General features: G+C 36.8%; 1 protein-coding gene across 1 annotated transcript in view; it reads left to right on the top strand.

Moving 5' to 3' along the window:
* Nucleotides 1-12998, top strand: part of ARHGEF3 (Rho guanine nucleotide exchange factor 3) — a gene marked incomplete at its 5' end in the record, with an annotated part of 109595 nt that overhangs the window by 7154 nt on the left and 89443 nt on the right. Inside the window, one exon of the mRNA XM_084269621.1 lies at nucleotides 4397-4492. Within this exon, the coding sequence (XP_084125747.1) occupies nucleotides 4397-4492 (96 nt within the window). The remainder of the gene's footprint in view (nucleotides 1-4396; nucleotides 4493-12998) is intronic.

The raw sequence follows: 12998 nt of genomic DNA, 5'->3' as shown, positions 1-12998 counted from the left end.
TTATGATGGGTGCTTACTGATTCCTATTTTCTTGTTCTGGTTTTGTGAGCATAAAGGCTCCACTTGAGAGGATGATGATGTGTGACACCCCTAGCTTTTTTTTCTTTGTAGTCGATAGATGCTCATTGCTGTAGTGACACTACTGTCTTCTTATTCATTAAAAGGAGTAATAGTTGCTCTGCTGCTGCCTCTTAGGGTTCAGTAAAGCTTTTTTGACAGTGCTGTTATCAACCAATTATAACAAGATACTGTTTCAAAAGCAAAGCATTTTGGTGAAGGTAAGGAGCTGTGGAAATGTGTCTATCAGAAGATAGTAGTTATTTTTGCTTTAGCTGTGGTGAACAGCTGTTGCATGATACATAATCGCTACTGTGAATATCTTACTTGTCTAGAGATACAAGTAGGGAGTTGGAGGGATAGGCAAAGAAGATTTTGAGCCTGGGGATCAAAGTGTATCTACACTTTGTAGCAAAGGGAAAAAAAACCCAACCCACCTCACACAAAAAAATCCAAACATATCCACCCACGCCCCCTCTCCCTGTCCCCTACAAAAAAGAAACAGAACTAAAACCCCAAACAAACAGAGCTTTGTGTAGTGAATCATGATTTTAAAAAGGCTGGATAGTACTTTCCCCACTCTGTGAGATATAAATCACAGGCTGGTTCAGCTGTGACTTCAACACTTTTCTTGAACCTTCTCCTTTTTTTTTCAGTTCAAATGGTCCTATAGTGCCATGCTGTGCAGGTGTTCAGGGGCTTGAGGGCTGTGCTATACTAGGTCCTTTTTTCCCCGTTTTAATTTTTGTCCATTTCAGGGCAATTACAGAACTTCCAAGATTAAAGTTAAATATAAGTTAATAAAACATACCTAAATATAATACACTTTTCAGTCCTTGAGCTGGTGGCTTACCTTCTCTGCCATTATGGAGTGTAAGAATCTACTGAGGAAAATGGACTGAAAATGAATCAGATAATCCAAGTTAATGATTACTTTGTGGAGATAGCATGCACCCCAAAATTCTCTTCAGCTTCCTTCTGGGTACTTTAGTATTAAACAGTCTACGCTTGGTCACAGAAGACTAAGTATGGTAAACTTCTGTTGTCTTTTTAAAACCAGCAGGATGTTTCTTCAAGGCTGTTCCTTCAATGAGATAGTGACGATAGTGTTCAACTTAGCTGCTATAAATAAAGTCTTTGACATTGTTTTTGTATTTTTTTGTTCTGGAATTGCCTTTTGCCCATTTCCTTCTATTAGAGCAGAGCACGATCTCTAGGACAACACCTAATTAAAGTGCATGTTCCTTATCAGGAATAGTCAGGTTCAGTGTACAAACAGAGGATGAGCAACAGAACACATCTGAAGCAGTCTTGTAATTTAATATTCATTGACTTGCCTTGGCATCTGGCTTCAAGTTATTAAGAGGGAGGATGACAGATTTATTTTCCTCCTTCAAGTTTCGTCATGTATAGTACCTATGCCATAAAGTTCAAGTCCAAACAAGATTTCAATGGTGATATGGAAAGAGGCACCTGTGAATAGCATATTTTTTTTCTGAATGTTGTTCCTCTGCTTCTTGAATTGCATTTAATTTTCTAACATGTTATTGTTGGAGGATGATTTCTGGGGATATTGTTATTCTGATTAAATCAATTGTACAACACTATACTCCAAGCAAAATTTTACTTAGCCAGTTTTAGCTTTGATTTTGTGTGGTTCACGTTGAATATAAAATATATTTTTGGAGAGTATAAGACTTACAGTAACTTTAATTTCCTCAACAGGTCAATTCAGTATTTTAATAAAGACCTACTGAAATAATTTGTGTTCACTAGAAGTGCTTCCACAAAATATTCTTAATGTTTAGAAAAAGATATCCCCTTCTACATCTGAAAAGACAAACTATCTTTTCGATTTTAAAACCATCTATTTATTCTGAAGAACGATTATAAGAGAAGTCTGTGGCATAGTGAGTCAGGATAGAATCTACAGGCTGAGAATTTTTCGTTGAAGTGACTTTGAAGTGAGAGTAGAGGTAATATTTGGTATCCATGGCTTAAAAAAGTGTAGACGGATACCAATTTTCCATTTGTCATTTAGAAGCAAACAAAAAAAATCTGGCATTTTGATAAGGCCATAAAACATGTCAGTGATGTGAGCATCAGCTGTTTAATTACCTGCTGCTTCTGGTAAAGTGAACTAGGACCTGTGTAGACCTGTTGTCAGGAAAAGGATGACAAAAGAGCATCCTTGATGATTTTCCAGAGGCTTGTCTGACTCATTGCTTTCCAGCCTTTGAATGAGAATTGCTGCTGGCTGGTAGTGCTGAACTGACACTTGGTCTCCAGACTGTAAACATCTCCTTCCTCTCAGAAGACAGGAAGAAAGGGTTATCATTTGAAAGACACTGGCTGATACTGACAAGATGCTAGGGCTGCTTTTAACCTGCCATTGAACCTTTGATCTTACTAATGTGAATGGCTGTAAGAGGAGGTAGAACTCTTATTGGCATAACTTGCAGGATCATTGAAAACTTTGGGCTTTCCCAATGTAGAGTAGAAATTCATTACTGAAAGAGAAGTTTTAGTTTGCCCTGTCAGTAAATCACTTTCTGAAATAGGGAAACTTTGCGGAAGATGTTTAAGTATGGACTCCTGAGTTGTTCCTTCAAAACATATGTAAGAACAACTCCCCTCTTCCTGCACTATTACAGACTTAGGGAGGCAAGTCATAATTTAACTTTCAACACGTGCTGCTGCCAAGCCACTTCTAGAATTACTAGTTTGGGAAGAGGGGGGTGGTTTTGGTTTTATTTAACTTCTTAGTTTTGAGTTTTGCAAAGTGATCCAACTTCAGAATCAGGAGTGACTTTGTGGTCAGGAACTAATCCAACAAGAGGTCAGACGGCCGATGGTGACTGTTCCTGCTCTTACAGAGATGAGGCTTTTGCTCTCCCTTTTGGAATAGTGTTCCAGATCTTTAAAACAAGATTTCATGAAATAAATTTGCTCAGAAACAGACTGTGCAGAATTTTTATCCCCTGTAATATAAAGGAATGTAGTTAAACTAATTGTAAAAATAAGAACCTGTTCTTAGAAGTCCATTCTGTTTTCTCTGGAATGGCAGTGTTGTGTACTCTGTTCCTAGCAAAGGGGAGGGCAAAAGAATACATTTATTCTAATCAGGATCAAATTTTACATGCTGTTTTTTGAGACTTCTGTCTGACAACCGTGACTGCTAGGACTGTTTATCTACTCCTGCATGGACAGGAATTTGAAACACAGATTGACATTCTCTTCAAAGTACTTGTTTTGAGAAGTTGACCTAACCTGCCTGCTACTGATGGGACACATGCATTGTGTTTGACTTCGCTGCTGTCTGTGACTGTCAAGTCAAATTTTGACCCAGGTTTCACACAGGTAGAACCAGCTTCTTAACTTTTCTTTATACCTTCTTGCAAAATGCAAGGGCTTATTATCTTGGCAAGCACAGCCTATTTTCTGGCTATGTTCTAGAATACCTTAATATACAGTTGAACCTGTTCTCTGTTAATCAATTAGATCTTCGTGCTGATAAAAATAGAAACCAGATGTCAAATCAAGTAAAATAAGATGACCTTGACTAAAAATGTATTTTTTCCTCCCTCTCCCTTTTAAAAGAAAGGGAGTGTGGGTGGGAAAGCTGTAGATATAAGAAGTTCCATGTTAACATTATGGGTCCTGTTATCAAAAAATAATAGTGTTCCATGCTGAAATTAACTTGCCTTATCCTAGAGACTTCATTTGTTCTTACTGTGCAAGTTGTTTTATTTGAAACACCTTTGGCCATATAGACCTTTTGGAAGCATTGTAGCACGAGAATCACTGTTGCCAGGATTTGAATGTGTCTGTGCTGGTTTTGAGTGACTTCAGCCATGACTGGTTATTTTCTGCAAATCAGCGAAGTACGATCTTGAGTTATAAATAAAAATATGCTAAAAATGTTCTGTAAATCTTTACGTATCGGAAATTGAAATTTTCTCCCCAGTGTTGTGTGGATCATTCCATGGCAACATTAGCTCTGAGTGCTGCTCTGAATTAACATAGCTGACAGTATGCATAGCCCTGGATACAGGCTTGCTGACATCAACTCTCTTGGCATGTATTCAGAAAAGTAAACAAAAGACAATCAGTGTTGAGTTTGGCATAACTAGCAAGTCCACAAAACTGCCAAATCCTTCCCAATGTATTCATCCAATTAATCCCATTGATTTAGGACATTTACTTAAGTGAGTAAAACACACTGTATTTGGGCTTAAATATTCATGTGTTAAAGTTTTTGATTTCTAGTGAATTAATAAACACATTCTTCCCTTATATTGCTTTTTTCATATTTTTTGTTGATGTTGTTCCTTTGTAGAAAAAAAATGAATAATGAAAGCTCAGGACTTGCCATGAGTAGCCCTGCTGTAGTAAACCAGTGTGCCAGAGGAGGAATGGAAGAAGAAAAAGTTTGGTAAGCTTTATTTCTAATTTCCTAAGAGGTTAATGGACAGCAATATTGGGAGATGTAGTTATAAAAATAATAATTTTATTTAATTTTTAAAATATTCGCATTAATTTAGCAACAGAGGATGAAAGGGAAATAGGTTTTTGGTTTGGTTTTGAGTTTTTAGCGGATGACCATCAGACAGTGTGATGGGGATGGGCAATGGAAAAACCGCTCACTTCAGCTGTGCAGCAGTTGCACTCATGGAAAGATACGGCAAATGTCTTATTCTCCCAATTCTGTTGCTACTCTTGTGCAGTGCTATTGCTAGTACCCTTCAGTACCGTGCTGGCTTGTGGTCTCCTGAGATTCGTGCCTTGGGAGATGTTTTACAAAGATTTTACTGTAAAAATATTTGTGCTGGAGAGAAAAAATATGACACTGTGGAAGTGGAGAAATGCTTACGCTACGGGACAACTTTTAATGAAAACTGCCCATGCCTATGCAACTTTTAGTACCTTGTTTGGCCCTTTCATGAAGAGAACAGGGTGGTGAGAAGGCATTGAGACTATTTAAGCTCATGACAGGAAGCACAGAACCCATATGGACACAAAGCTACCCTCATGGTTTTTGTAGTCTGAGAAATACTCTTGAAAAGCTAAAGAATTAATGGAATATTAGAATGAATGTTATATTTCCTGCTGGGTGCTTGTTAGGAAATAATGTAGAATCTTTTTTTTTTGTTTTTATTTTTATGTGGGATTAAATTAGCAACATCATTGTACCTGGTAAGATGTTTCTTTTTAAATGTCTTCTGATATTCTACCACAATTCCTGGAACATCCTCAAAGCTAGAAGCAAAATCTTCAGATGAAGGGATGGGATGAGAAAGACTTGGGGGCTGCTCTCCTGACTCTGAGCAGGGAATTACCACATACTGTTACTTTGTTATCTTTTATATTTGTTTTTGTCCTGCTTGTGGCATTGAGCAATATGATTTTATTTTCTTTATGGCATTTCTTTGTAATGCTTCATGGCGATTCTTGGTAATGTTGACCAAAATACTAGGAGACTACAATTTATGTAAATCAAACATTAGAGTATCCTGAATGAATGGTATGATTTGGTACAAATGTGTGACTGAATTGAGGGAAAGTGGTGGGAAATAGCAGAATTTACTTGTCTAATTGTCTTTGCATTGCCGTTGGTTGTGTCTGTCCTGCTCTCCCCACTCCACACCCCACCCCAACCCATTGTTTGTGTATACTAATCTACAATTTCTTTGTAATATATTGTCATACTTGCTAATGTTTTTAATCTTTGCCTTCCTGCAATTCATCATTAAATTAGTCAGCGGCCAGCGCAGAAATTGTTCTCTTCTTCAGGAATTAAATAAATATTCTAGGATGCTTAGGAGCTCTAATTATGAGATAAAGCAGATACCTTCCCCCCTGCATTGTAAAATTACCTTGGGATCTGAGATTAAATAAATATCCACAATTCCAAATGCTCATCTGCAGGAGCAGACACACTCTCAAAGCCCCTCCTTTTGTCTGCCAGTGCTAGGCCGAGTTAGTGTGTGCATCACTGAGATGTAGAGAATTGTTTCACATTGTAGGATTAGTTTAATGCAATTTACATGACACTTGGAAATAAAGATTTCTATAACCACTAGAATATCTGCACTGACTGCTGGTGTAGTCCCACACTGTGCATGTATTCTTGATAAATATCTTCAGTAAGATAAATGTGAAATGAAAACTTTGAATTAGAACTTTGCCTTGTAGGCTTTGTTGGCTATGAGGTGTGTATGTGAGAACTTATGAGTGATAATCAGGGGCAGTAGAGACTTGGACTAAATTGTCTTGACACTGAAGTGTGTGTAACTGAAAGATAAATGGATGAACATTTTGGTGGTTAAGGATAATGGATATTTAACTTTTCTGTGGGAGATAATATGTATTCTCAAAAGTTTTGTGATATCCTTTTATATACAAGTGTATACGTTATAGAAGTGGTATAAAGAGCCAAGTTATGAGTGTAAATTGTGTGGACTGTTCTGAAGTACAAGGCGCTAGAAATCTTTAAGCCAACTTTAGGTGTGCTTTGTATCTTCTTAAATGTCTTTCAATCTCTACATCAACCGACAGTATCGCTTTTACTTTTGCTACCTTGGTAGGTAGCAAAAGTCTTTGATGATGTGTAAGACCTTGTATTTAGGCCCTCTAGAAACAGAGGGAAGAGTAAATTGACTGGTGGGGCCTTTTACTTGCAGACACAAGACACGGTTCTTAATTTTTTTTTGCTTGAATGAATTGTTACTAAATTGTGAACAACTTAAAAATTTATTTTTAAATGTGAACAGTGGGTGGATACGTTTACTATCAAGGACTTTCATGTTATAAAACAAAGTTGTGGTGGAATTATCCACATAAAATTAGTATGTTGTGAAATTCTCTCAAGTGCTGTGACTGAATTTGCATGCCCTGTGTGCATGCTGTGTACTTTGCCCAGTAAAAGCATGGTGTATTTTTTCAGGTGATAAGTGCAAATTGTATTGTTTTCTCCCATTCCTTAAAGTTCAGACCTTTTATGTATTTATACTTTGTTTACAAATAGCAAGTGATGTTTTAATAACTGCCAGTGAGTATTGTATTCTCACAAATTGCCTACTGCATGGTATCTTGCTTTAAATAAAGCTGCCATAATAATTTTGGTATGATTTGTTTAAATTGGGGATAGATTAGATGATAAATTATAAAAAGGAAGTAAATAATAGTCAACTAAATTACTTTCTCCCCTTTGACAGAAGATTATATTGTAACTTTATAGAAGACAAAGTGTAACTGGTCACACAGTACTAACTAGCTAGTATTTTTAAGTTCTTGGGATCGACTGCAAGAGGGAATTATTATTAATTTCTTTCTCCCCAAAATACTAATGGACATTGGGAATTCTATGGTTTAACTACTTTACTGACTATGAAGGGGGCATCTGAAACCACCTCAGCTTTCTTTCCCTAGGCTAATATCAGAAAAGAATATAAACTGATATGAAAAATCTTCTGAAAAAAACCAACCAAAATGACAAGAAATTTAGTTACTATTAGAAGTCTGAATTCCAGAAGTATCTGTTCTGTTCCTAATGAGATTTTGTAGCCACATTCTGCCATTCCATTTCATCAGTATTTTGTATCTGCCTAGTTTGTTACCTCTACAAGATAAATTTAATTGAATTCTCAAACGTGCAGTGCTTCACTTGTTTCTAGTGCTCCCCCCCAACATGCATAATCAAGATTGCAGCAGCAAAAAAAATGCTAGTAGTGCTACTAGCATCAGTGCTGTAACTGAAGGGCACCACAGCAGAGTTCATGTGTGAACCAAATTAAGCTGTTCATGATAAGAAGGAATACTGAGAAATTTAGCAGATACTACTGATGCTATGACCATTGACTTTCTGAGCTAGTTTGGAATGGTGCTTGAACAAATAGAGGCTTGAGAGCCTCAAAATTCTAGAAGCTACTGATTTGGCAGATTCTCATTTTCTTAATGTTGAAAACTGCAAGAAAGGAGTAAAGATAAGGGAGCAACTGGGAACTGTGTCAATTAATCTATGTTTACTGTTGAAGTAGCTTGGCTGGCATGCTGTCTTTCAAAACAAATGTGCTGGGGAATTGGTAATCTTCCAGTTTTTGTTATTGTGTGTGGATTTATAATGTGCTTCCTCTTGGCTGGTTGAAATCTTATTTTTAATTTTGACATAGAATTAAGTCAGGAAGCATTTCAACCTTTTAAAACTAATAATTGAAATTTGGGGTTCTGGATCTCTCTCGTGTCTGAGTTTATGGTGTCTTGGCTTTCCATTTCTGTCTCTAAATACAACTCTGCCATGTTGCTTACTGAATATACAACGTTCTCCTGTTTCTATGATAAAGTTGCTGTCATTTTTAGAGCAAATATCTCTAAAGAAGGTAATGAAAAAATGAATTTATAAACTTAAAATTAACCAAACAAGCATTATTATACAGGGACTCCAGTGGTTTTTATCCTAAGATGATTAAAAAATGTTAAAAAATATATAGGGAAAAGCAATCTCAAGTAAATTGTCCAAATTTCATACTTATATTCTTTAGATAATTAATAATTTTAAAATATTAGCTTTAAGATTAAAAATGTCTTTTGGCATTTATTTTTGGTGCTGTTTTATAAATGGATGCAGTATCAGAAATGCCTGTCTTCTGGGAGTTGTAAATGCTTCACAGGTGAACGTTACTGTTTTAAGTGATTGGAAAAATTTCTTACTTCAGAAATACACATGCAGTATGCAGCTGTCTGATCAAAGGCAGTAAGCTCCTGTGGTTAGTTGGATTGGCCTGATTCTGCAAGTATTGACTTCAGTGGAGCAATATGAAGCTAAGAATTTAGTCAGCCCAAGAATGATATAAGCCTACTTTAAGGCCATTTTTCTTCTTAGAATAAAATCTTTTGTCAGTTCTTAAATACTGCATACATCATGTCACCAAAAGTACTTAGAATTGGTGTAGAACACAGTTCATTCAATATTATGAAAATTGTGCTGTTCTGTTGTATTTACTGGGACTAATTCATTTCAAAATTAATTTGTAAATTATTTTCTACTGAAAAGATGGCTTGAGTTCTGAAGCCACTAACTACTGCTTTTAACCTGCTTATAACAGTGCATTTTCTTTAAGAGGATGCTCTTGTTTTGTATCACAGATGATGGGGTAGGGGAAAGAAACAGGAAAGCAAAGGAAAAAGAAATGAAAATACTGGGTGGCAGAAAGTCAAGAAACACAGGCTGGCATTTCAAACAAGGAAGGTGGGAAAAGGAAAGTAGATGGAGGGGAGACAGCCTTAGGCTGCCCTGAATATTTGTTAGCTGCACTCTCACACTTTCCAGATAATGTATTCTATGCCTCTTTATATTTACGTAGCATTACTCTTACAATACATTCAATTTGATCCATAGTGGTTGGGGTTATTATGGCTGAGCTCTGATTTCAATTGTGAAATGATTTCTCACTTTTTTAATTCTGGGTTCTTAACAGTTGGTGCTGAGCTAAGCCTGTTTCGTAGTCATTCACTCATTTAGGACCCACCAAGTTTACAATGACAAAGCTAACTTTTAATGTGGTTTTTATTTAATTAGGAAAAATGGTTGTACAGTGAAGTTCTGCTCAGTGGATAAATATCAGATCACTCCCTGAACATGTGGGCTATGCTAAGGTCTGTTAATTATTCTTTTATCTGAACTTTAAATTTTGGAAACTCTGGTATTGCAGAAGTAGTTGTTATAGGGTATTTGTCAAACTCTATTTGAAGCTATTTATTTGTGGGGTGTTGTGGTTTTTTTTTCACCTGCTATTTAACAAACAAGTAACAGGGTCAACTGAGATTAAAAGATGCTTGAACTAACGTGCCCATGACAGCAATGTGAGTAAAACAGGAAAGCAGTGGTAAGCAGCTGAAAATCTGCATCTGAGGTAGTATGTACATCCCATGTGGTAGATACTTACCTTAATGCATGTGGCTTTAATCACATAACTCTTCTTCCTTAATAAGCATCAGAATAGGGTAGCTGCATACTGTAGTTTAGACAGGCAAGTACTCAAGCTGACTCCTCAACTGTGTGGGAAGTAAGGTTTTGTGACATAAATCATCATAATTCTGTTGCTGCTTTTGCCAGCTGCTAACTGATGAAGGAAGAATTATGTGTCTAGAATTAGAGTGAGAAGAGAAACAAGTTTAACAACTTTCCCTCTTTCTTCTATACCCTTGTTCACTCAGTAGAAATGAGTCATCCTGAAGAACTGAATTAAAATGGCTCTAGTCAAGCGCAGTCTAACTGCAGATGTTTGTGATTACAAAAGGCACATACATGTTCAGAGAATACAAGGTTACAGTGTTTGCAAAAAGGAAGTTCCATAAATTGCAGATCAACACTTTAGCTCGCTAGATAACATTAAACTGGTTTGCAAGAGGCTTTGAATTAGCTGTTTTCTAGTAATGTCTTTTTGCAGAGGCATTGGAAAGATGAAGACTATTCCGGATATTTAGCGTAACCTAAAGATTACAACAGACTGATTCAATAAAGCAGAGAAATATTTACAAAACAGATTTTAAAAAAAATCCCTTCTATCTCATGTAACTTTCCTAGTTTATTTAATATACTTCTCTGTCCATAAAAGGAGTAGTAGAATTGAAAATTGTTATGAAGGAATCATTTGCATTGGGACTTGCAGCCTGAGAGCCAGTCCCTTAAAGGAAGTGGATGAAGATCCAGGAGAGCAAATGTAGAACATGGAGAGGATGACTCATATCTGCTCCTGTAGCACACCCAGAAATAGTGAGAGATGAGAATGTGCTGAAAGGGTTAAAGCACGAGCCGTTGCCAACTGCTGACTTAAATCTCATGCACATGTGAAATGGGCTTTGTAACTGAAGAAAATATGCCTCAGAGGCAAATACAAGTTTAAACATATGTATAATCATCATGTCTTGCAAAACTTGGTATGGATTACATTTCCTCATCCTGAACGAGATCAAAAATATCTTGATTGCTGCCTTAAAGAAAAGCGTTCAGTTGCATGCTGGCCTGAGTCTGCATCCCACAAGATGGCAGGCTTGATCTGAAATGCAGAGAGGTGGTTTTTCTCAGCCCGGCTGCTGAACGGGGTGCTCTCTGTGTTGAAGTTGCCGGTGTCCCTCCGGTTTCTGGTTCTTCTCCTTCCCCTGCACCCCCACCCCCTCTGTTTTATCCTGGGGCTGCAGAAGAAGCAGAAGTGAGTGTTACCGATTGCTTGTTTCAAAAGCCATTTCGCTGGCCTAAGGTTGCTCCTTGTGGTTAATACTTAGTGGGCCTCTTATACAGAGGCTTCTCTTCCCTCCCTTCCCTCCCTAGATTCTTGGGTAAAGCTGTCATCTGTATTTTGTACATGTGAATATTGTCACTAAGTCATACTTCAAGTAAATTCTATTGGCATTGCATCTCTTGACATGTTTGCTTCATGCTTGGTTGTGACTGTTGTATTCCAGCAGCCTTTTCACTGTTAAATGTCCTTTTTTAATTATAGTTGTTAGCCTTTGGAGTTAGAACAAACATTTCTGAAATACCTAATTGGTTCCAATTCAGTGTCAAGAAGTTTTTATCTGGGTAAAAGGCAGCACCATCTTTAGGCTGCCCTCAATGGTATTTTGTTTATAAATATGTATTAGCGAACAGGCTAGTGACATGGCTTTTGTGCTCTGACATACAAGTAAATGGAATGCTCACAAAGAGTGTCTAGAGAAACTGAAATGTATTTCATTTTTAAAGAGCTGAAGAATGTTTTAAGTCTAGTCTTTATTTACTTCGATGTAGGAAAGGTACATAAAAATCTATCAGTCCACCTGTCATTAGAAGTATCTTCTTCCTGTCTTCCTGAGGGGGTATATTGGTGAAATCTAGAAAAGATAGTTAATAAAAAATGATTATCACTTTGGACTTTCAGTGGTAGTCACTCTCTTGCCTGGAACAGGAATCACTGGAACTGAGAAGCTGAATCTGTATTGCTTTAAAGAACCAAGCTTTCTTATTTTGGCCTTAGTTCTTCTTTTTCCCTTTTACTACAGAGACTTTATTTTTTAATGATAGCCTGATAAATTAATTGGGAATTAACAAGCTCTGGACTTTTCCTTAATGAGCATGTTCCGCCCCTCCCGACTCTGAACGTCAAGATCATTGTAAGAGCCATAAATGAATATTCAGAAAGGTAAACTTGATCTAGTGGCAGCAAAATAGGTATTCCTGTTTCCTGCTGTATTGTCTTCTCTGTCAAGTTTTGTACTCAGTGGTGAAGGCCAGAAGCTAACTACATTCTGCTAGCTGTCCAGTTAGTTATGTCATCACTTAAAAAAAATCGATTGCAAAACTGTATTTTAAAAAGTTAATTCAGTTACTTCTATATTTCTGGTGGTGGTGAAGATTTTCTTTCCAAGGCCTCTAATTTATCATGGAAAATTATGCCAAAAAAGTAGGAGTTCTTTTTTTTTTTTTTTCTTCTTGGTGTCTCCCCTACTGCAATCCATACAGAACAGGTGGCTTTATTTTGAAAGCCATATGATGTGTTATATTCCACAAACTAAAATGCAAGGTAAAAAACCCCCAACAATTGCACTCAAATTAAAAACGACAGAGTTCTTTCTAATAGACTGTTCTAACAACTTTATTGGCTCAATTTCATGAGATGCATTTGCATCCAAAACTTTATATTGCATTATTTGTTACTACAGCAGAGCTTGGTTCTGGCACATCACAACTGGGCCTGCTTAGGCATGTTTCCTGCCTTGTCATACCTTTTATTTGTCTAACTTTAATCAGTAAGTGATCTATGTGTCAATAAGGGTCTGTATTAAAGTGTAGATAGGGAAAGTGATGATGCACTTACTTGGTGCCCTTGTATATAGCACCCTTTCTGTTCCATCCATCACACTTTGTAAGATTATTGGGGTTTTTCTTACCTTGGATATCATCC

The sequence above is a fragment of the Gallinula chloropus genome (genome assembly GCF_964237585.1).
Source record: "Gallinula chloropus genome assembly, chromosome: 12".
In the NCBI taxonomy this organism is placed as follows: domain Eukaryota; kingdom Metazoa; phylum Chordata; class Aves; order Gruiformes; family Rallidae; genus Gallinula; species Gallinula chloropus.
The sequence above is the reverse complement of the archived record's forward strand: the minus strand, read 5'-3'. Positions and strand labels throughout refer to the sequence as shown.